Source organism: Diadema antillarum, unplaced genomic scaffold (genome assembly GCF_040938485.1).
Source record: "Diadema antillarum isolate AM-2024a unplaced genomic scaffold, OU_Dant_1.0 scf00000145, whole genome shotgun sequence".
Classification (NCBI taxonomy): Eukaryota; Metazoa; Echinodermata; class Echinoidea; order Diadematoida; family Diadematidae; genus Diadema; species Diadema antillarum.
In genome coordinates this window covers 405,104-430,163 of record NW_027271034.1, presented here as the reverse complement: position 1 = coordinate 430,163, position 25,060 = coordinate 405,104, and the positions used below count along the sequence as shown (strand labels likewise).

Genomic DNA, 25,060 nt, shown 5'->3' with positions numbered 1-25,060 from the left:
CATTCCGGTTGTAACTCTCACATTGTGTGAGTTTTTTTATACTGCTTCTGAGTTTCATTCAGAGCAGGAAGAGTAAGTTATAGTAGAGTTGATATATCTTAAACTGTTGCAAAGATGTTTTTAGACCTCTTGTGTAGAGTGATCATGAGCAGATAATGTGTAAAACTGTTGTATAGAGAAACTTGTCAAAGTTCTATAATAACATTTGTGTGCATGCTGTCATTGAAACATATACCTGATTATTTTTGTCACTAAACTGAAGTGCAATATTATCTAATTTAAGTGAAATTCTGAACTATGTATTCTGTTCAACGAGTGCCTATTTGCATTATGTGCTCTACAAAAATCCTATGTGTGGTGTACATGTATTTCACATTGTGGATGCAAGTATGTGTGTGTGTGTGTGTGTGTGTGTGTGCTTGGATCATACATATCGCATGTGTGTGTGTTTGGATCATATGTGATTGCATGTGTGTGTGTGCTTGGATCATACATGATTGTGAGTACCTTCTTAGTGTGGCCCCCTCTAAGAGTGCATTCCTACTGACCAGACACACACCAACCAAAGATATTCCTTGGATGTTTAACCATTACTTCACTAAGAATCGAGATACAGTGGTGTGGGTACACCAATATGATGTTAACATAATGTTCATAATGTACAGAGGAATCTGGGATGATTTAGTTTGCAGCCAGGAATGTAAAAGTTAATACCAGACTTTTTTTGCCTATTGAGATTAGTCCAGGGATGTGAAAATTGAAATTGTGAGTGTGTGCATGATTGCAAAGTGTCTGACATCCTGCTGGTGTTTGCCATTTGTTGCTTTAAGTGAGAGAATGATATGTTCTTTGACAAAATCCTGTAACTGACGAGAGCCACAATTATAAGACTGTGTAGATACAGGGACATTACAAACCATTAGAATTAGTTTCCTTCGACCTTTAAGTATGAGGTTTCAAACAAGCTTTATGATTGTATTAATTCTGTATTGCTGGTCAACTTATCCTGCATCATATAGGCAAGGAATATTCTACTGTACAATGTTTAGAATATTTTCTCTCTAATTAGATCCTTGGGGGAAAATATGCTCGAGATAGGTTGTATTTTTCATTGTCAACTAAGTTCTTATCAAAAAATAACATTACACAAACAGAGCAAATCTAAATTATAAAAGTTGACTTGGTCTCACAGATCGAGTATGTTTGCATGTATAATGATATAAAAGGGTACAAGGTAATTTTTTTTAGAAAGAGTCTTACAAAAAACTTAAATTTTACAGCATACAACAATCAGAACCCCCCCCCCCCTTTAAAAAAAAAAAAAAATGCAATACTGACACAAACTCCATAGACAAGTACACCAGTGTTCAAGATCAGTGTTCATCATGCAGGCATTCCCAATTTTATTCCTGGTTCCGCCTTTGATGACTTCTGTAGTAGTTCATATGACACTCATGTCTAATTCATTGAAAGGCTGGACTGCCAAATCACACCATTTTCACATCTCTGATATGGCATTTACAATGATAATATGTTTTGGCTGACATACACTAGACAGCACTTGAACGGACAGATGAAACCTGTCATATGCTTCATAGTGGGGTTACATTAATGAGTTCTAAATTCTGCATTCAAGTGTTCTTTGAGTGTTTGAAGTTATATACCCATGAACAGGAGAGAGAGGAAAAACTCTGAACGTTCAGTGACACATCAGTGCTCACAAATTAATGTGCTGAAAGTATCAATCAACCTGTACGCACTGCCAAACTATCAAGGAAAGTAAGGAATGGGAGAGGAAGACAGACACAAGATTTAAAATATGCAGTCTATCAGATAGCAAAATGATTTGCCACATGGCATTCATGAAATTTTGTGCATCATGACAGAGCAAGTGCCATATACCAGCTACATACATGTACAAGTACATTGTATAACCGTTTGCAAAGGCAGCTTGCCAGTCTGTGTGCGCGCGAGTCCATTGCTCTCTGCGTGCGTGTGCTGAAATTATAGCGAGCTGCCTTTGCAAAAGGCTAGTACATGTACGGTGTACAAAACTTTGCTGTCTGAGCAAAAAAACAAACAAAACACTGTATTCTGCACTAACATGGCACCAATACCAATACATCAATGTGCATTACATATATGTATTTTATGTAAACTTTCTTTTTAATCCACTGACACCAGGGTCCAACTTATAGTATCATAATTTAAACATACCTGATATACAACATGTATCTGCATAGGCAAGCCATTTTGAAGAGCATTATCATGCTCTGACAGGAATCTTGCAAAAACAATTGACCTTCCTGACAGGGAAATAGCATTTTGATAAGGACATGGAGGTAACAGGAAATACATTATATTTGTGCTTTTTGCTATCCACAAAAGACTAGAAGCATTAAAAAAATAAAGGAAATGGAGAATTAAGGGCTGGTATTTGTCATCATTATATCTCACTGAGAGGAAGTTTAATACAACACTATAGCAATGTGTAAGAACAAGCATCTGGTGTTCATGAAGATGATCTATGCAAACCTTTAAAAGTCATCTTTCCATTGATACATCAGCTTGAATGCAAATCTCCTGTACAAAGGCTTTCCTAGCATCGCTGCCTGCACATCTATTGTTATACACTGTATCATCTTGAGATTCACGCCTATCATGACAAAAATCTTCTTGATACATTGGTTGTCTTACACAAATCATTTTACTACCACTTTGGTCATGCTCTCATGTTTGAAGGAGCTTCTACACACACATCACTGCTAATGATCCCCATGATTGTCCTAATCTAGGACTCTCATAGAATTTAGCAAGTCAACAAATATCACAGGGTGGAAAATAAAACCTTAGTACGGTTACACTGATGGTATCCTTTTCAATTTCACCCATTGTTGTAACAAGCAACTGCCTCCACAAGTGTTGAAAATGATTGCATATTGCGGAAAACAGTGTACATACAGTTGTGCTTTGTAATTATTTCTCAAATAATTGTTGGTTCAGATATATCTTCTGCGAGTAAGCAATCCATGAAAATAAATACAGTATCAAACAAAATCTGCAGATGAATCATGATTACCAGAAATCAGTAAGATAGATCTGGAACAAACAATTTAAAGTGAAAACATAGTTCTGGAAAGAATTTGAGAACCCGTCTTGCACCATTTCATACATTGTTCGCAATATATCGAAAGAGTCTACCAGGAAACTTACCTGGCTGACGCGATTTGCCGGGATGATGAGTTGTTTCGGAGTATTTTGAGATCAAAAATTAAAGTCGGTATACCGACTTTTATTCCAGAAGGAGCCAGGTTAACTCGGTCTCGGCCCTAACGCGGTCCTATTTCAAACAATCTATACGCAGTTCGTGATCACCATAATCTATACCTAGGCGCACATTCATTTTATAGGCGTGCCAAAGAGGTTCTTTGACTTTGAATCAACTCGGCCCATAACTGCGACCAGCCAGAACGCGAAGCGCTCCCATAGTATAACAATGTACAATCCAGAGGGACAACTCGGCCCCACCATCAAAGTGAGGCCGAGTTGTCCCCGAGTCCGAGTTAGCTTGATCCCGATCGGGTAAGTTCTGAGATGCAAACATTTTTGGTTAATATTTCGCATTTTTGTCGTTACCCAACGAATATCTTGTTATTACGGCGTTATTCCACACATTTCTTAGGCATACGTGTATGTTTTGGAGCGAAATTGACAATTTTGTAGGCCTACCAGAACTATGTTTTGCCTTTACCTGAACGGATAGCTCGGCTACCATCGTCTTTCCAACAACCATGACTACTGTATCAGCAAGTTTCCATTTGTAAAGAACAGACACCTTGTCTTGTCTGATGACAATACCCAAATTAACAATAAAGCACTTTAAATAAGAGATTTTGATTATTCATCAGATAGTGTGATATGTGATATGCTGTTCATGCAAATAGTGACAAGCTACGCAAATCAAACACACCACAAAAAGCTTGCAGATGGCCTTACAAGGAATACAACACTGGGTTTGAGATTCATGAATATGACTTAACTAGAAAGTTGCTCTGACCATATTTAATGGCCATTGGTAACAAATCACTGAATTTTGAGCAAAATCAGGCAAACAATATGTACTTTAATGTCAGTTTGACATGTGCTAACGAGACTATTTGGTCATATGATCATGATGTTTCTAGAATTGTGACCCCCATCCACTGCACTTCACTTCACTGACAGTTTGACTTTCTTTCCTTTTTTAAAAAAAAATCTTAGCTGGAGTATCCAACCAGAAGGCCATTGGTGCATACCAAGTAGAATCAAAAGGACATTTTTCTTTCAAGAAAAAGTGCACTTAGTGATATTCCATGCTCAACGGAATCATACAAAAGCGACATCATAGTCCTGTGACCAGACCTGACATAAACATACAATGTCACTATAGGAGGGTTAGATACAATTCAGGAGTGAAAAGTTGAGTGCTGTGAAGTACGCGTAGTTTTCAAAATGTCAGTAGTCTTCAGTTGCTTGCAGAATATCTCTCCCCGCCCCCACAAAATGATTCATCTTCATGCCTTCATTTTAAACTTCAATTAAACAATGCATCCATTTTTTTTTCAAGAATCTATTTCAATTGATGAACTTCTATCACATTGTATATCAGCATAGATGTTGGATGTGTTGTTAGTGTTTTTACTGTTTTAGAAAATGATCTGATGAAAGAATGCTGTCACTTTAAAGACAGATCACAGGTAATAAGTTGAAATGACCAGCACACTCTAATATAATGACACATTAATATGTCAAACCAACATGTAAGGAGTAAATATTGATATGATATAATATGCTTCTGACAGAACACAGCCATAACCTCTGATGCAATCAAGTGCACCCCATTCAGCGTGAAGTAAAAGTTGGGCCTGTTCTCCACTTCTTCATCATTGAATAGCGATCAAGTCTTTACAGGCTATGATTAGGTTCCTGTAATCCAACCTCCTACATCACAGAAAGCAGACTATATATAGTGAATGCCACTCTTGAATCAAATGTCTCCACACACATAGCCTACACTAGTGATACAGAACATTCTCAGTCTTTCAATTGTTGAATAATCTTGACTGTTCTCCCATCATCACTTTGACGGTTCATCTTCCTTGGGTACATCCAGCAGCGCAGACCTGATCCCTATTTTCTTCAGCTCTTCGATCAGGTCACCATTCTGGTGCATCTGGATCATGATGTCACAGCCGCCTACAAACTCCCCATCCACGAATACCTGTGGAATCGTGGGCCATTCTGTGTATTCCTTGATACCTAATGTGTGTGTTTCAGGAAAGAACAATTAAGCACAAGAGTTAAAATACTGGTAAACAAGACACATTGACATGGTCCATATTCAGCACAAATCCACTGCTGGATTAATCTAAATAATCCATTTTTACTTAATTACAAAGATGGCTGATATCTGATATCATCTTTAATGGTGTGACACAATATTGTGAGATAACATTATGATAATAATGCTGTATAACACAATACCTTTTTAGCTATTTGTTAAGTTAAATAGATCTACCTCTTGTGAATGGAAAGTCCACTGCTGCCACTTAAATGTCTGCCTTATACTCGCTCGGTGCCTGTAAAACTGAGTGTGAAGTATATAATTGATTGATTGATTGATTGATTGATTGATTGATAGAAGCCAATTTGGTCCATTTATTCGGTAAAATAAAACACAAAGTCATGACAAATAGTGGTGTTACAATGAGAGCCAGGAAGCCTTGAAAGCATCTTGAGCTTGTGTTAATGTTAGGATGCCTACACATGAAAATACTTCATACATTATGTACTATACAATGGCAACATATACATGTATTACAAATAATTCTGTGTGAAGTCAATATTCTTTTTCTCTCTCACACACAACACCAAATGTACAATGATTTACATCAAAGATCCTGTCCAATGAAGTCGACATCATGACATCACATGTTAGACATGCCACACTAAAACGGAAACAGACACTTTCAATGTAATATGATTTCTGTTTCCAACTACAAGGGAAGCTAACAATAAGGATTATAAATATTGTTAGGAGAGCAGAGAGCTCGAGAGTCAATTCATCTGCACAGGTCTAGTTTATCTACTAACATCTAGATTCATATCTACATGTCAACATGACAAAATGAGGAAACAGGAACAATCATTAGAACTTACCCTGCCGTAAGTCCTCATCTTCTAGGATGTCATGGCTGCCATATTCATCAACACCGTGCATTCTCAAAATTTGTACTACCGCATTACTGAACCCACACCTAGGTTCTTCAGGTACTCCCTTCATGAACACGACAACTTTTTGCGCCTGAACCAGCCCGTCGATTCGTTCCTTCAATTCCGTAGAAAGCAGGCGAAAGGGCTGGCGTGCCAACCGAGAGCCATGATGTGTGACACGGACACAATCGATAGATGACTTAACAATATTCCGCAAGATAGACATTTTCTAATTTGTACACTTGCAAATGGAAACCAGCCTTCATCAGGTTGTGAAGTAAAACTACGCAAATATTACTGAAGACTGCAGCGGTTCTATTTCGACTCAGGTGCGATCTCGGGAGTCGTAGCTAGAAAATTTCAAGTCGTAGGCCTAGGCAAGAGTCCCATGCTACACGTTCTGTGTCTGTAAGTTGGTTGCGTAATTGAGAATTTATTGGCTACTTCACCGAGTTTGAATAAATAAGAAACATCAATTTCAATCAATTCTAATATTTATATTAAGTAATCAAATATTTTTGATATTGAATTATCAAATTGGTTTCTTGTATTAAAACATATCAAGGAATAAATATTTAACAGAGGAATATATCTCTCAAAATTAAAACGACTGTTTAACAAGCCTAATGCCAGCCTACCGTTCTCGTTGGGTAGTCGTACTGTCGTACCGCGTACCACTACTGAACAACCCTGCACCACTGCACTCTTCAGTGCGTCGTATACGTTTTCGCACCAAAGGTACGGCGGCCACGTATTGATCTCCACGCATCGCGTATCAGGCAGAGACGAAGTGAAGTGCTGCTGGAAGGGGAAAAGTACCGGTATCTGCATAATCTTTTGCAAAGGATTTGTCGTCTGTGCACATTGCGCCATACTGTATGCCATGGAAGGAACTTTACAGCAAGTTCGGATGGCTGTAGAGAGTGGACGAACAGATGTCATTCGTCTTGCAATCGATGCCCACTCACCGAAACAAAAAGCAGGTGAGTATTGGGGCCTGAGGAGGCCCCACTTCCCGAATCCCCCGCAGACCTGCCGGTAGCTGCTCATGGTCCGCCCCGGTGCGTCTCCACTCCAGCAAGCAGCATCAGCATCATGCATCAGCATCATGCATCAGCATCTGGCGAGCTGATTTCGTCACGTCACTGACTGACGCTGTACAAATACGTGTTGTTGTTATTCTTTTAGATTTATGGAGCTCTCTGACAGGTGGGCAATTTGCTCCAAAATGTATATTTATTTGAATAATCACTTAAATTTAACTACAATTCCCACATTGTCATTAGATATTCTTCTAACGTTAGTACTAATTATTTACAGAAGTCTTATTATCTATTATGTTTTTTATCATTGATATTTGATTTACAAATCGGATAATCACAGAAGGAGACAGGGGATGGTTTTAAGGAAAATAGATGTCGCCTGCCTACTCCTGCACCGAAATGCAGGGTTACGCCATTCCCGTCAGCGGGTGGGTTGAGGACCCACCCTCCGATGCTGGTGAAGTCTCGGCCTTTCCCGGGGGCAGGCGCCTATAGTATGTGTACCTAGTAAAGTAGTAGTGAGGTGCCCACACCTCGTCAGGGGCCTGAATACTGTCACCCCGCTTAAAATCGTTTTAAGCACACTAAACAAAAATTTATGCCCGGGAACTGTGTTCAGTACGCTTGAAACTTGGCAGGGCTACCACAACCAAGCAAATTGTGGTGAAAACCGAACAGTTTTTCGTGAAAATCTGAAATTTCAATCGGAATACGTGTTACAAGTACTGTAAAAGTGGAAATTTTCGCGGTGTTCAAATTTTCGCGCATTTCGCGCAACCAGAAACAAGCGCGAAAATAAAAGCACGCGAATATTTTTGCTTGCCATATGTGCCTGTGCGTGATGTCTTGATTCCGCGGAATTAAAAACATGCGAAACTCTTCCGACCAGGCCAAGCGCGAAAAATTAGTCACGCGAAAATATCCACTTTTACAGTATCACCACTGTCCCCGCAAGCATCTTTTACGTGTATGTCTGTGGGAGCATGGCGGTCACCCGCACACGTCTTTTACGTGCTTTGTCTATGGGAGCGTGGGTGACGAGTTGCGGGCCCCTTCCTTAGAGCGCAACTTTTTCGCATCGTTCACGTTTGACGATGATAGCTGCAAATTTTCGATATCGATCAGTGAACTTGTGATTCCATTGGAATTTTCAGCAGTTTTCCTGTATGTGAGTTGGATTTCAAAGAATTTCATTGGCGAAATGTGATTCATATATGTGCAAACATTAACTATGACGAGGTGCGGGTCACCCAAGTATACATTTGTAGGCCTTGTCGTATGTGTACGTGTATAGGCCCTACTGTAGACTTCTCCTAAACTTTAATACACCGCTCCAGCCTCCAGGCCAGGAGTGCTTATTTGTTGATACACTCAACTGCTGCGAGTACAACTGCAACCAGCCCCGACGGCCTAACCAGCTAACGGATAATACAGGTTTTGGGTCTCATACGGGGTAGTATTGCGCATAAATTCCAACTTAAATGCTAAAAATTGCTTCAATTTTAATACACGGATGAAGTGCAATTATTGACAACAGAAGACGTTGAACATTTGGTTCCTCCAGTGTAGTCCATTCCTGTCCAAATTGATTACTTTAAATGATTCGATCAAGAGGAATCTGTGAGAACGGCAACTACTCAAAATCCTTACGACAGATTTGAAACCTTTCCATATAAAATGTGTTGTTGTTGTTGAATTGTGTTTGAGAAGCGCGTCATTCACATTTGAATATTTGCGCCTTCATCTGTGTAATACTTTACATGAAATTAATATCTCAGAAAATAAATAAATCAAATACTTTTACAATTATATTTATGCACGGGGAGCGGTCTGCTGTCATACGGTTAGGTCAGATAAGTCCCAGTGCATGCCAAGCCGGTAGCAGTGTGGCCTTTTGACCAGGCACTGATCTTGCTGCGCGACATCTTGTGGCGCCCGGTCGCTCTCTGCTTGGCACGTTTCAATCGAAGCCCTTTCGCTTGCCACTACACCATGTAAGGGCCTTGTCCAAAGGCTAAAAACATTGTGACTTTCATGCATATTCATGTCGCCAATGCCCAATGTGCCTCACAAAGGTTGTTTCGCAAAACCAAGGAAGGAACGGGGGATATGGAGATGAACTCGTACAAAAACATCTTTTCAAGACCATAAGATGGAATCAATCTAGAAATGAGCAAGTGCACAACGGGTATGAATTAGATACGGAATGTACGTATTGTTTAAAAGTATGCCATTTGTTGGCAAAATAGGACACTTTTAGAGGTGCTTAAGAAACACCACTCTGTTGACTTGGGGCACTCCCACAGTGTAACTATGTGAAGGAGCGCCCTGGGATTAAAGCTCAGCCTGCCTTCACTGCACAGCACGGAACGCTCACTAGTCCCGTCAATGCTACATTTAGAGTGATGGATCCTGTCGAGTACTGAAGTAGAGGGAGTAGAAGAAGTGTCTAGTAACTATGTTAGAGGCTAACAGCAAATAACTGTAATCTTGGTGTCATTTGTATTTCTTTTCTTATCTGATACAAAATGTACGGTAGGTTCTATATTGCCACTATTGTATTGAAGGTGATGAAAGAATGCTTTGTTCAACAGTAACGGCTCTTTGCAGATGATAGTTGCAGATGATAGCATCATCTACCTCAGAAGAACCACCATCGTGTGAGCTCAACAGCTCCAGGATGACCTCACCAAGTTTGGAAAATGGGTTTCCACATGGATGATGAACTGAACTCACAAAAATGTGAAGTGATAACAGGAAAAGGAACAAGATACAGCACAAGTACACTCCCAATAACACTCCCCTTAGTGCTGTCAACTCAACAAAATACCTTGGGATCACAATTACACCTGACCTGAAATGGAACCAGCACATCGACATCATTTGCAAAAAAGCCAACAACACTCTTGCCTTTCTCTGATGCAACTTACGCATCTAGTCCACAGGACTGAAAACAATAGCCTACAAAACTCTCGTCCACCCTCTTATGGAATACAGAGCTACAGTGTGGGACCCACACCAACCAGAAATGTTCCAAAGACGAGGAGCCAGATTCACACTGAACAGGTAACACAACACATCCAGTATGCAATCGATGCTGGAAGAGCTTCAATTGCCTTCCCTCCATCAGCATAGAGAAGAGTCCAGACTCACAATGATATATGTACAAACTCCACCATCACTGCATAAACTTCCCAACCCAGTCCTACATCACTCTGGTTGCCACGCCTACAAGAGCTCTCCATGCACAAGGATATGTTGTACCACGCTCCAGAACAGAACACTGCAAAATATCTTTCTCCCCCAGAACACAAAGAACATGGAACATCCTTCCATTAAGCACTGAAACTGCACTGGAAAGCAGTGGATAAGTCCCTGGACTGCTCTTACTCGCACACACATCCAAAGTTTGCAAGAATCTTCAAGTTTGAAGGAGGCAGACTGAACCAGAAAAAAAAAAAAAAGATTCTGTGGATCATATGTTCTTGATTGGGTGTGGATTCTCTTCGACTATTGAGACATCTGAAATCGCTAAGTTGAATTCCTAAAATACGTAAGTATAAACTCCATATTATACCGATGGTCTTATGGAGTATAATCAAAACTTAAAAGGATAAGTTGGCCATGATATATATGTGTGGATTCACTGTTTATCCACACTGGCCTTGCATCATGTAGCTAGTGTAAGTACGGTTCATATTCCATGCTCAAGGTACCTGCGTCAATAAAGCACTTGACAATAAAATGCCATGTACATGTATTAAGGAACAGGGTTTTTTTATTACTCTGATTCACATGCAGAATTACAATGTATAATGTACTTGTCACAGGCATGTAGAGATCTGTACAGTGTATTAACAGTAAAACCAGAAATTTGCAAATTTGGTGAGGAGTCAAGATTTGCAAAAGTAAAATGCATGTGAAAGAAAATTGTTATCTTCACACAATGAATTGAATGGCAGTCACCACTTTGCTGTGAAGAAAGTCATTGGCTCCGGTTCAATGAAGTTTCTTGTAACTATTCCTGGTTTTACTGTTAGTACTTGATTGCGCATTCTACATGTAACTCTGTCCTGTTACTCCTTTCTTGTGTAACGAATACACAAATGGTTATTGAAGGTAAGTTACTCTGCTTATGGCTTGGCACAGAGATAGCGATTGGCATAGTTGGCATTATGGAAATCTGAATATGCAGTTCTGTCTGTGTGGCATGTGCAAAGGGTTTCAAACGTACCATGGCTGTGCATTACATACAAACAGTAGGTAACATGAGTTCATTGACATTAAGGTGATTGTATTGCTGTCAGGAAATGGTCAGTTACTGTAAGTCATGATTCATTGGGATCTTACTACCTCATCGTTAGATCACAAATACTTCCGCTAAAGTGTGTTGTGATTTGTGATTTGAATTATGATTAATTTTTATGTGGCAGCCAAGGAAGCAATGAATACTTGTAAGCAAGCAACCCCAGGACTGATATCTTTCACTCCCCTCTGAAGGACTAAACAAGGATGATAAAATGCCTTCCTTACTTGCAAAACTGCCATAAATAGCCACAGGACTCAAGCCAAGGACATCGGATTGGCAGTCCGTTGTTTTATCCACAGAGCTACAACAGCTCCACAGTAATTGTGGCAGAGATGCTACTAGTCTATCAGGTACATGTGTGTCAGGATTGCTGTGCTCCAGTAAACTCAGAAATGTCAGCAACTTAGAGGAGTTTATGACGATATCATTTACAATTTTTGTCTCCTTGAATTCATCAAATTGAAATGTTGGGTCATGATAGGGTACCGGTACTTGAGTAAATTGTGGGCAGGTTAAAATCATCTTTTGGAACCAGTGAGAAATTGATTATAAATTTGAATAGATTTTAGTTGAGAAACACCTATCACAACCAATTTAAACTCTTGTTGGCAATTCTGCAATCAAGTTGATGAATCAGATTTTTTTTTTTTTTTTGTAGATCGGCTTATCATAATGATGAGTGAACACCAAAGGCAATCAAGGCAAATAATAGATTGTTTTAATCTCACCTCATTGCCTAGTATATGCTTTTTGTAGGTGGCTACTGACTACCCAGTACATGTAAATGGGTAATTTGTGATCCCGTAGATCACATTGCATTTCTCCTGTCTAGCTGGAAAGATTCTTTACTTAAGTCTAAAGTATGATTTGTAGACCTGTTTCTTTCTGAATGTTGATTTTTCTTTATTAAGGAACAATCTCCTGTGCTGTTCCTGTGACAGTGTTGTTATTGTTTAGAGATATGTTCAATATGTTCTTATCCTTAAATCAAGATCAGAATTTGAGGAATGACAGAATAAATGCTACTTTGACACCGAGTTTGTAGTCTCATCACTCAGAACCTAAACCTCTCCAAATAAATCCTTTCATATAGTACCAAAGCCTAAATTGTCATGTCTTCTTCTCTCTTTCTTTTTTTCGGGGGTGGGGGGAGGGGATCCAACTATGTATATGTGGCTATTCACAGAATTAAGTGTCTTTACGCATGGCGTTTGATTGGAGTTTGGCCAAAAACATTCATTATTTTTATTATGAGATTGCTAACCCTTCCCTTGAGTTAGGCCAGAATGATACTTAATGTGAAAGGATTTGGGGTTCTGCCAAGGAACATTCTCATGACAAGAGTCGCCAACACTTTCCGTTTGTCAGGCCAGAGCAGTGATAAGTGTGAAAGTGCAAATATTATTCAAACATTGTGAGTGAAAGGTCTACAATGAACTCTAGACTTCCTTCACAGTTTCATAAACAACGATTTGAATGAAGTTAAAGGATTTTTTTTTGGAGATGCATTAATACCATTTCTGTACTACTGCTGTACAGTATATTGTCACTAATAACCACCATGGTCAAGTCAGTACTGTCATATCTATGCATGAATAGTTCACTGAATATCAATAAACAATTAAGTAAGCATGTGATTGTGTATACTAGATTCTGAGAGTAAATTAGAGTTTTAAGTACCGATAAACACTTTGAGCCATTCATCAAGAGTTTGTCTGTTAGCACAGCCAAAGAAGCAATAGGTTTGAGTGGAAGTTGATTGTCCTTTTTTTTTCATGACTGGCAGTGACATTGATTACTTACTGACATGTTTTCACTTTCGGTGAGCTATCATTATGAGCAGTCATCACTGTCATTTCAAAGGAGAAAAGGCTGTAGATTGTTTTGAAGTGTTTGTGTGTCCATGGTAATTAAAATTCTTCTATCCGCTTCTAATTGGTTATTTGACTGTCTTAAATGTTTAGCTTTATCATGACATGAAGAGCAGCCCCTGGTCTGTTTGTATTCAGTGGATGGTTCATGCAATAAAGAGAGATGGGAGTCTCTCTCTCTTCCAACTCTCCATTAAAGCAGGACCAGACAGAAGATACATTGTACAGGCCATTTCCAGAAGATTGCCTAATTCTATAAAGATTAATCACTTTACTGTTTGAATTCCAAGTAAAATGTGACACATTGTAAGAGACAGAAATGATAATCACAAAACATTAATTGAAAAACCTACCGAGATTTATCTTAAGATTGAATATTTTGGCTGGAATATAATGTTTAAGGCTGTGGTGATGATATTGAATAATTTTCATTCTCTCTGACATGTGCCAGTTATTTTTGTGTGTATGTATCCATGTGGGTACTTAGTTGAGATTTTAACTGTAAATTCACGTTCAGGAATGCATACTCAGTGTGAATGCGACATGGTCAGCATCTAGTAATTTCAATGAAATCTTATTCAGGTTATTTATGTACATCACAGATAATGTCTGCTTTAAAGGTTTTACAGTGCATGAGAAATATATCGTACAGATGTAGATTCAGCAGCTGAAGAAAGGCCAGCATGATGCCATGTCAGGGATGTATATTGTATACTTGCAATGTATGTCTACTTAGTCTTTGCTTATTTGATCAGATGGGGCTCTTTTTTCTTTTTCTTTTTCTTTTCTCATTGTGGGCTCGATAAATTTTCAGAGAAGGAGCATTGTAAGTAGAATAAATATGAAATATGTTCCTTTCAAGTATTCAAGCTTCAAACAAAATACACAGATTATTCTTTAAATGACTTAAATGAGTCTACAAGGACACCACACATAACTCGTGACAAACCATGGGTGTATATTTTTAAAACTTTCGTAGTAGTTGTATGTCTAACAGCCTCTTGCCACTCAGACTTGTTCAGATGTCAATGGATCATGACCCCACCTCATCCTTTAAACACCTACAAATAGATGACAGTTTAAAGAGTAGAAAAATTCGACCTGGAACTTCAGTGAGCTGTTGCACGGTTGTACTTATACCTTTAGTATGATCGCAGATGGATATAAATCATATGCCCACGTCAGAATCACTTTTCTTTTCTTTTGCCTAGCCTGTGTACTGATAGTCTCAAAAACAAGATTTTAAAGTAGCCACGTGTCACCTGAGGTTGGTGCCTTTATGTTTGTGCGTTCAGTCATGCTAGGAACCCAGGTAGTTGTCAATAGAATCCTCTCTATATTTGTATGGTTGAATAGATCCTGTGCGCTCCACCTTTTTATGTGGGGCATACACTGTGTGAGGCAGTGATTTTCCTCCGTGTTGTAAAATCAAATATCCTTGTTGTTCAGGTGAGTTTCATTCTTTGGGTTAGTACATACTGCTTTCCTTTTTACCACTTTCTGTTTGATTACAAACATTTGAGTTTGTGTTCGTGAATGGTTCTGATAGTAATAATGATATGACATTATACCAGTAGTGTATCGTCAATGGATCATCATACATGAACATGTGTGTGAACTTCCTTTTATCACAGTTACTCGATGTTGGCCCATGGTTAGACCAGGCTGTAATAGTTCTTTTATGGTGGTTGTATGGTAGAAGGAAGAAACTGGCATAATATACATTATGCTATGCAAATATGCAGTGTCTGAGTCAATTATCTATTGAATAGGTCTAAGAGTGATATACAACAAGTCAACTTCCCAACTTGCTTGAGGCAGTGACAGATTCACTTTAGGCTATTACCATTTGATGATAGTAGACATTAGCCCGTTGAATGTAAAGCACTTGCACGAATTGCCATTTGGGCAAGTTGGAGAGGTGTCGATCTTATCTAGTGTCTTGGATTTATGGCTGGTTACTCTTCATTTGTGTGTATTTTTTTTTGTTTTTGTTTGTTGTTTTTTCAGGTCGTAATGCCAAGATGGACGCCAAATTAATGGATGCGCTGAATACAGTCAACCCAGGCCATGGCACAATGTTGCACCTAGCAGCAAAGGTACGAGAATGCAATGAATGAGTACATTCAATATACAATGACGTTTTCTGCATTCATTGCCTTCTGAAAGATAATGTGCCTCGAGGGAGAACTTATGCATATTCCCTGTTATTTTATTTCTTCATTTGTTAATTGAAATTATATTTTTCCTGCTGAAATTTGTAGGCATTATGGGATTTAATGGAATGAGAAGTGCATGAAAATGTAAAGTGTGATTGTGTTATCTCAAACCTTATTAGATTTGTATTGTGCTCATTGGTTTGTTTTGTTTTGCATTATTTTGTCTGAGGATGGTTACCAGATCATTTGCCCTATTTTCTGAATCATGAGAAAAGATTTGTGCATGTGTGTGTGTGTAATTTCATTTTCTTTAATTTTTCGATTTAGTGTGATATATTTCAGTTACTTAAAAAGGGAAGGATTTACTCTATCAGATGAAGGTAACATTGGAAATGTATGTTGAATGCCATACTGCATCCATGACATTACAGGTGTGTAATTGCCATAGGAGCTGAAATGGGCATAGATTTGTGTTTGAAACCATATGACTCCACTACCCTTCCATTATATCGTGGTAGCATGGGTTAATACCAAAACCCAATTGTCTGTTTTTCTTATGTTTTTGTTTTTGTTTTTGTTTTGTTTGTTTGTATGTTGTTGTTGTTGGTTTTTTGGGGGGGATCTTTTTGAAGTGTTCAGGGTTTTCTCTTTATCATTTTTAAAATTGTGTTTTTTCATGAGACCTTGTAGTGTGGAACACAAGACATTGAATCATTTAGCTTGCAAATATGCTCATAGGCAGCCCTTGCAAAATATGTGTTCTTGTACAGTGTATGTGTGTGGAAGAAAACTACTGCATGGAATACAAATGCATTAAAATTAAATGGGTGTGGTGTTATATACTAATTCTACAACAATATAGTTGTAGCAGGTGAGTTATTTCTGCATAGCAAATAAGCATCCACCATATTTTGCAAGTACTTAATCTTATCTACTCTCATGTTGAAACCTCATAAATATATGAGAGATTGTATAATTGTAGGTGCTTTATCTTTCCAATATTTCAATAGCAAGGCTATGACATCTTTGTTGCCATAGTGATATGTCCTTTACCCCTTCCATGGCAACCTTTATTACTATGTAAACATCACTAAAATACAGAATGTCTCATATTTGGTTTAGAATTGATATTGCAGGATACTAGGTAAATGTTGGATGGTGATGCACTTTAATGATGCATATTTCACAAAGCAATCATAATACATGATGAGATACAGCTCTTTCTAGCCAGTGTGATTGTACCTCATGCCATATCAGTACCATTAAAAAAAAACAATTTTGTTTTGCTAGTGTAGTGGATGACTACCATGATGATCAGGCTCTAATCTTAATATGTTCCTAAATCATGAGAATCTATTGTAAATGGAAGTTTATTGTGAGATGTGAGCATACTACAACAACTATCGTTATACTGTCATATAAACCATAAATACCTAAAGAAGTAAAATGATATGTTGCCATGAATTTGTACCAGTATATTACGTACTGTGTGAACCTATGAGTGTGAAGTTGCCTGTACTGGGATGTGTATGTACCTGTCCCTTGAAGACTCCAAAACTAATAAAAAGCCATTAAATAGTAACATAATCTACCGTTGGTATCACTGAGTTCACAGGTTTTATCCACAACCTTAAAGCTGTTTACCATTCATGTTTATGATTGTTTGGTTCCTTGGGTATGTTAGGTTATTGGACCCACTACAGCCTGTTCCCGTCATTAAACCCCTTCATTTGATGTATGTGTCAAGTGATTTGCTTTTAAGATATTAGTAAAATTATGATCCTGACCCAAACATAAATTGACAGTACAGCATTACACAAACTTTAGTTCATCATTGCCATGTCCAGGCTACACATACAGTTAGTACACTTTGTATACAGTGTAGACTGAGTCTTTTGCATGCATTGTCCACTCCATGTGATGCACATCCCTGAATACTGTAAAAGTGGATATTTTCGCGCGACTAATTTTTCGCACTCGGCGGGGTAAGAAGAGTTTCACGTGTTTTTATTTCCACGGAATCAAGGCATCAACTACTGGAACATATGGGAAGCAAAAATTTTCGCATGCTTTTATTTTCACGCTAGTTTCGGGTTTGCGCGAAATGCGTGAAAATGTCAACACCGCGAAAATTTCCACTTTTACAGTATCTGACATATTGTTTCATGTTTCCAATTCACAAGTGGATGTAACAAAGAGCAGGAAAACTTCTGAATACAGGATGTGAAGAGTTTGATGTGAGTCTTTTAGATTCAGGAACTTGACAATTGACCCGAGAAAGAATCAGTTTCACCCAGAATAGGAAATATTCTTGCTTCAAGGTGTCAGCTTACCCTTCCCCAAACTCTTCCTCCCACGGAGTCGACTCAAGAGCTCAGCATTTGCTCTTTGATCAACACATATTGGGCACGTAACATGACACATTGTGCCAGCGCGTGTCAGGCTGTTGTACAGTTCAGTACGTAGTCTTTTGTTGGTAAGTAACTACATGTAATTTCATGTACTTTTGCAGAAATTATAAAAGAATACCATGATTAGGTTGTACATTCAACGTTCTGCTGCTCTTAGTGGTAAAGACAAGTTGATGTGCACAGAAAAAAAAGAAGAAACTGTATGATCTTACTTGATGGAGCTCAAGAAAATCTTTCATGACATTTTTGTCTCATCTATATTTGTAGACCTGTAGGTTGTGTTCACTGCCAAATAAACATCTCTGTGTGTGTATGTGTGTGTGTGTTTGTGTTTGTCTGTGTATGTGTGTGTTACTTCCTCATATCACTTTATAAACTCTTCAGCCAAAAGCATACAAGTACAATTTTATTTGATCTAAGATTAGTACCTTTGTTGAGTGCTCTCTATTGGCAGTTTCATGAGTATTTTGAGCTGTGTATTTGCTAGATGTATTTTTAATGTGACATTTAGAGGATTTGTTCTTAAAAGCAATAAACGTCACCACAGGCAAAGCTCAAAGCCACAGCAAACAATAAGTAAGGAATTCAATTGCATCACAAAAGCGTCTTAAGATAGGGAATACTCCAATGTTACTTACATCTTGTGATGGACACACCCACACTTATCTCACTGTCATCACCAGTGAAGGTGGTGTGATATGAAATGTGATGTCTAAAATCTTAACAACTTTATTAGGCAGAACACTCAATGTGGTATTTATCGAATAATGACAGACTGCATTGTCACGTTATATTTGCTTCAAGCTTGGCAAATTGCCTCAAAAGAATTTTAGGATATGTTTGATATTTAGGCCTTCAGTATCTTTTCCTTGTGTACAGACCTGAGAAAAAAAGCATGTGTTTGTATTTGTATCTTTCATTTTTTTTTTATTGACCCTGCCTGTGTACATCATAATTATATTATATATCCTTTGGATACAGTTTGGCAAATTGCCTCAAAAGAATTTTGTGTTGTGTTTGGCACTGCAGTCTTCAGTATCTTTTCCATGTAGTATATGTATGTATTGCCCTGTCTGTGTATATCCTTTGGATTAATTTTTCCCTCAAATAACATTTCCTGTAAAGGGGGATACACTTTATGGGGGGGGGGGGGGCAGCTAAAAAAAGTGTGATAGAGTGCCCATGCAACATTACCTCCATGAAGGAAATCCTTATCTCTTTAGGGAACTGGATGTTGTCCCAAACATTCAATTATGCAGAAATTCAAGGAATTCTTTTAATTATTGCTGATTGTGTTTTCTCAGTTTTGGAAAAAAAATATTACCCATGTATTATTTTGACACTTAATGCCATCTTTGGACAAAATTTGATGGAAATATAGAATGCTGACAAATGACAGTTAATCTGTTGTTTTTTGTGTTTATTATTATTATTATTATTTTTTTTTGGGGGGGGGATCAAATGGAATGCATGGTTATTAAACAAAATATATTTTGTCTCTTAGACATGTAGAAAGGTATAGAGTACCAAAAATCATTAAATCATTTTAATGAATCCAATCTTTGAAGGAGCAGGTGAATCCTGTTATATAATTTATGGTGGGAGACATTTTCTTCATAAAATCTAGTCAAGGGCCCTGTTTGTGTAATAGTATGCAATTATTGTAAGTTACAGGGACAGATGAGCATAAGCCAGTGGAATGACCAATGAATTATCAGTATAATTTTGAGTGCATGTATTTCTGAACATCTGCCTGAAATGGGACTTATGAATTTAAGTGTAATGAATGAAAAATGAAAAAAAGATTTTTAAAAAATCCTTATTGTATTGTGCATATTCATGTGTAAAATGCCAAGGGAGTGATTGAAGACTGTTCCATATGATGCTAGAAATATGAGAAGATCTTTATTTTGAATATGAAATGAGAAAGCAGAAATGGCCCACCCCAGCAAATCCTTCTCTTTTGTAAGTCTGGCCGAGATCAAAATGTACATGTAACTTGCACAAACCTGTCACGATGCTCATTGAATACAAAGGGACACCTGTATGTACATTGAGAAACAATGTGTGCCGAAAAGCTTTTAAAGTTTAATTCTGAAAGTTTTGTAAGACAATATGTTGAGTTTATGTCACTCATATTGTTGAATTAACAAAGCTTTCATAGGAAAACAAATTATCATTACTTGTTCTTGAGGTTAAGAGTGGCTTCATAGATACTGGATTGATGATAAGAGTGTACACAAGCTAAGACAGGACAATGAGTGCAATTTACTATTCATCTTTTAATACTTTGGGTGAACTATTGATGTCTTTTTGATGGGCTTTGTACAGTATATATGTGTAACTGTTGTTCATGCAAATGTGTGTTGTAACAATAGTTGATTTATAAACAAGAATTCTAATCTCAGTAACCTGTCTCTATTTCACCACTGTACAGTCATTGACAGGGTGCTTGCCATTATGCAACAGCAGGATACACCAGTATCATGACAAAAGGTTCCCTTCCAACTTCGACTATTCACTAAAAAGACTGCAGAGCAATGAAATTTATAATCCATTTAATCTAGCTGCAAATGGTCAATTTCCTGACATTCTGTAAGGTTTAATTAGAAGGGGATAAAAGATGTGGATATTCTGAGCAGGGGTGTCAGGTAAGTGGTTATGCTAGATAAAGTCATTTAATGAAATTAGATGCTATTGGATGAAAAAGAAGGACGTCAGTAGGACTGTAGGGCTACCCTTTCCAGCAAACAATTTGATTTAGGTCATCGTCTTGTCACCCTCAGAATGTATGCATAGAGCAAGTGCCCTTTCTCTGTTAAGTATGTATACTCACAGCTTTGCTGGCTCTTAAAGAAAAGGCCTATTGACATGTCTGGTGTAAACTTTGCATTAGCTGGCTCTATGAATATACAACAGACTTACTAACCTCAGATTTAGTGTTTTGTGACTGGAGAAAATGAAGAAAAGGTCAGGTGATGATGAAAGCTTTCAAAGCAAGTGTCTCTGACTTGCTGATATTTGCACCCAAAAAAATGAAAAAGAAAGAAAATTCATGATTATTCTCTTGATGGCAAACATGTCTTGCTAATTTTTGTTGTCTGGTGAAGAGATCGGAGCTGTTTCCCTGATATTAATTGTTCGAGAGATTGAAAGTCACTACTCTCTTGCTTGAAGGTGATTGCCGAGCTCACGCTCACAGACAAACATAAATCTTCTCATTATTTGCTCTTCGACTCGCGGCGGCCACTTTGTCCTGCAAATTGTTGGTAATGAGATGCGAGTTTGTTCTGGAGCTGCGTGTTGTGGAATGGACCTGAGACACGGGCGGAGCTAGCTTGCTCATTTGTCAGCGGGTGACACGTGTAGCGGTCTGTCCCGCACCGTCTGTGTGTGTCTTGGTAGACAACCTGCAGATTGATTCAACTTCCACTCAAGTTGAAGACCTTCGCTTGGATAGGAGTTGACATTGTTAACATTGTTTGATATATGTGCTTTTGTGAATGTAATGATCTTCCAAATATAAGACATTTCGGGGTCTCTGTTTTGTCACTTACAGATATAATTACAAGGTAAGTGCAGTTCATAAGTTGTCTTTATTTAGTTCTTTGTTTTTGCATTCAGTAGTGAGTATCCTTCACTTAGTGTAGATAATAATTATGATGATGATACTTTATGATATACAGTATGCTGCCTTTTCTTTTTAGATGATTCCCTTTTACACACATAATGCTTAGTTTGATAGCATCTATTTATTAGGTGCCACACACTTGTTGCTTGGGACTGAATTTTAAAATGATGAAATTATTGTGGAATCATTTTCATCATGAAATGAGTCATGTATTACAGAGTATCACTTGAATTTAACCCTGGATATGTACAATGTGCTTGATATTAAACCCCAATTCAGTTTTGTTCCTATCTGTTCTTGTTCTTCTCTGCCAGCTTGGGAACGCTGATGTCGTGAGAGCCCTGCTAGTATCTGGTGTGGATCCTTCCATTAAAGACGAGAAAGGCAACACACCATACGACGTTGCCAAGTCTTCTACTCAAGTCACCATGGTCTTTCACGATGTCCTTCTGCAGTCCATTGCTCAGTCCAAGTAAGTCTGACCAGTCTGTAAGCTTTTCTGAAGGAAGTAATTCTTATATATTTCTCATGAAATATATTTATATTTCAGCTGCAATTCTTTTTTTTTCATTGAGAGGAAATGGGATAGAATCTTTGATATGTTGATGATAATATATGAGTATATTTATATATTTATATGATATATTTATATCCATGTGTCATATGACATTCTCTCTTTATCCAGTAATGTGGTAAAACAAATAATATCTTACCAGAGTAACTTGATAAAATCTTTTTATCCCCCATCGATGCAGTGAAATGAAGTAGTGATACGTTAGCTGAACAGAAAAAACAAAAACGTAGAGAAGCTCATTTGAATATTTATACCCCCACCCACACATAGTGTGTAGGGGGGGTATATAGGAATCATCCTGAGGTCGGGTGGCCGGTCGGTCGGTCGGTCGGTCGGTCGGTCGGTCGGGCGGGCGGGCGGTCGGGCGGTCGGTCCGTTGCAAAATCTTGTGGGTCGAACTCCTCTCTCATTTTTTGAGCAATTGACCCCAAATTTGGCATGTGTGACCACTATCAAAGATAGATGTGCAAGACACCTTTTTCGTTAGTATCACATAATGCGTTGCCATGGAAACGGCATATTTTCGTAAAAAACTTGTGGATCGAACTACTCTCTCATTTTTTGAGCAATTATCCCCAAATTTAGCATGTGTGACTGCTATCAAAGGGAGATGTGCAAGACACCTTTTTTGTTAGTATTGCATAATGAGTTGCCATGGCAACGGCAAATTTTTAAAAAATCTAGCAAAATGTTGTGGATCGAACTCCTCTCTCATTTTTTCAGCAATTGACCCCAAATTTGGCATGTGTGACTGCTATCAAAGGTAGATGTGCAAGACACCTTTTTTATTAGTATCGCATAATGCGTTGCCATGGCAACGGCATATTTTCATAAAAACTTGTGGATCGAACAACTTTCTCATTTTTGGAGCAATCAACTTCAAATTTGGCATGTGTGACCGCTATCACAGGCAGATGTGCAAGAGACCTTTTTCGTGATTATTTCATAATGCGTTGCCATGGCAACGGAAGATTTTCATATAAATCTTACAAAATGTTGTGGATTGCTCTAATCTCTTAGTTTTGTAGCAATTCAGTGTGAATTTGGGATATGCGATCAATGTAATGTATATTTGTGCAAAACACATTTGATGTGTGTGGTGATGAATCTGTTGCCATGGCAACAGAATTTTTTTTAACCAATCATACAAAAATGTGTGGATTAGCCTAACTCCTTCAGTTTTCAAGCATTTGGCTTAAAATTTGGCACATGTGAACACTATTGTATGTAGATGTGCATACTTACTACTTTGTCATTTTTTATCAATGTGTTGCCATGGTAACAGCATAGTTTGAATGAAAGTCATGAAAATATTGTGGATGAAGTTAACTCCCTCAGTCTTAGAGCATTTGACTTGAAATTTGGCACACATGACCACTATAGTATATAGATGTGCAAACTTAATCTTTCGTCAGTGATGAACAATGCGTTGCCATGGTAACAGCTTTTTTAAACAAAAAAACATACAAAAATATTGTGGATTCAGCTAACTTTCTTTAGTCTTCAAGCGTTTAGCTAGAAATTTGGTACACATTACCACTGTGGTACGTAGATGTGCAAAGGTAATCTTTCGTCAGTGGTGATCAATGCGTTGCCATGGTAACGGCATATTTTGAATGAAAATCATACAAAAATATTGTGGATTCAGTTAAATCCCTCACTATTTGAGCATTTGGCTTGAAATTTGGCACATGCAACCACTATAGCATATAGATGTGCAAACTTAATCTTTCGTCAGTGGTGAACAATGGGTTGCCATGGTAACAGCAGCTATTCACTAAAATGCATACAAAAATATTGTGAATTCAGGTAACTACCTCAGTCTTTGAGCATTAAGCTTGAAATTTGGCACATGTGACCACTATAGTACGTAGATGAGCATACATAGTCTTTGGTCATTGTTGATCAATGTGTTGCCATGGTAACAGTATGTTTTGAATGAAAATCATGCAAAAATAGTTTGGATTCAGTTAACTCCCTCAGTCTTTGAGCATTTGGCTTGAAATTTGGCACAGGTGACCACTATAGCATACAGATGTTCAAACTTAATCTGTCATTATTGTTGAACAATGCGTTGCCATGGTAACAACAATTTTTCACCAAAAAGCATGTGGATTCCGCCAACTCCCTCAGTCTTTGAGCATTTAGCTTGAAATTTGGCACACCTGACCACTATGGTATGTAGATGTGCAAACTTAACCTTTCGTCATTGTTGATCATTGTGTTGCCATAGTAACAGCATAGTTTGAATGAAAATCAATATAAAAATATTGTGGATTCAGGTAACTCCCTCAGTCTTTGAGCATTTGGCTTGAAATTTGGCACATGCAACCATTGTAGTACAGAGATATGCAAACTTTGTATTTCATCATTTTCGAACAGTGTGTTGCCATGGTAACAGTGCATTTTGAATGAAAATCATACAAACATTTCGATTAGATCCTAACTCTCTATGTTTAGAGCGTTTTGGCTTCATATTTGGCACATGTGACCTCTACATTACCTAGATGTGCAAAAACTCTTTTGTCAGTGTTGAAAATGTGTTGCCATGGTAACAGTATATTTTGAATGAAAATGATACACTAATATTTTGAATTCAACTAAGCCCCTCATCCTGTTAGCATTTGGCTTGAAATTTGGCACATGTGATGGCTATGATACATATATAGTTGTGCAAAACTTCATTTTTTTCTTAATATCCAACATTGTGTTGCGCCGTGGTTATACAATTTTTAATGAAAACCATAGAAATCGTCAGTTTATTTATCTTGCTCACTCAGTTTTTGAGCACTTGACTTGAGATGTGGGAC

General features: G+C 37.9%; 2 protein-coding genes across 2 annotated transcripts in view; one reads left to right on the top strand and one right to left on the bottom strand.

Annotated features, from left to right (window-relative positions):
* Window positions 1-4,971: 4,971 nt before the first annotated feature.
* On the bottom strand, window positions 4,972-6,500 carry LOC139721507 (glutaredoxin-related protein 5, mitochondrial-like). Its single transcript, XM_071632822.1, has 2 exons — window positions 6,199-6,500; window positions 4,972-5,298 (listed from the first exon to the last, which is right to left on the bottom strand). The coding sequence occupies exons 1-2, from the start codon at window positions 6,476-6,478 to the stop codon at window positions 5,117-5,119; spliced, it is 462 nt and encodes a 153-aa protein (XP_071488923.1). The 5' UTR covers window positions 6,479-6,500; the 3' UTR covers window positions 4,972-5,116.
* Window positions 6,501-7,105: 605 nt separating this feature from the next.
* LOC139721556 (uncharacterized) overlaps window positions 7,106-25,060 on the top strand; it is a 41,273-nt gene continuing 23,318 nt past the window's right edge. The window contains exons 1-3 of the mRNA XM_071632871.1: window positions 7,106-7,235; window positions 15,486-15,574; window positions 21,991-22,148. Coding sequence (XP_071488972.1) covers window positions 7,136-7,235; window positions 15,486-15,574; window positions 21,991-22,148 — 347 coding nt within the window. The 5' untranslated portion in view covers window positions 7,106-7,135. The remainder of the gene's footprint in view (window positions 7,236-15,485; window positions 15,575-21,990; window positions 22,149-25,060) is intronic.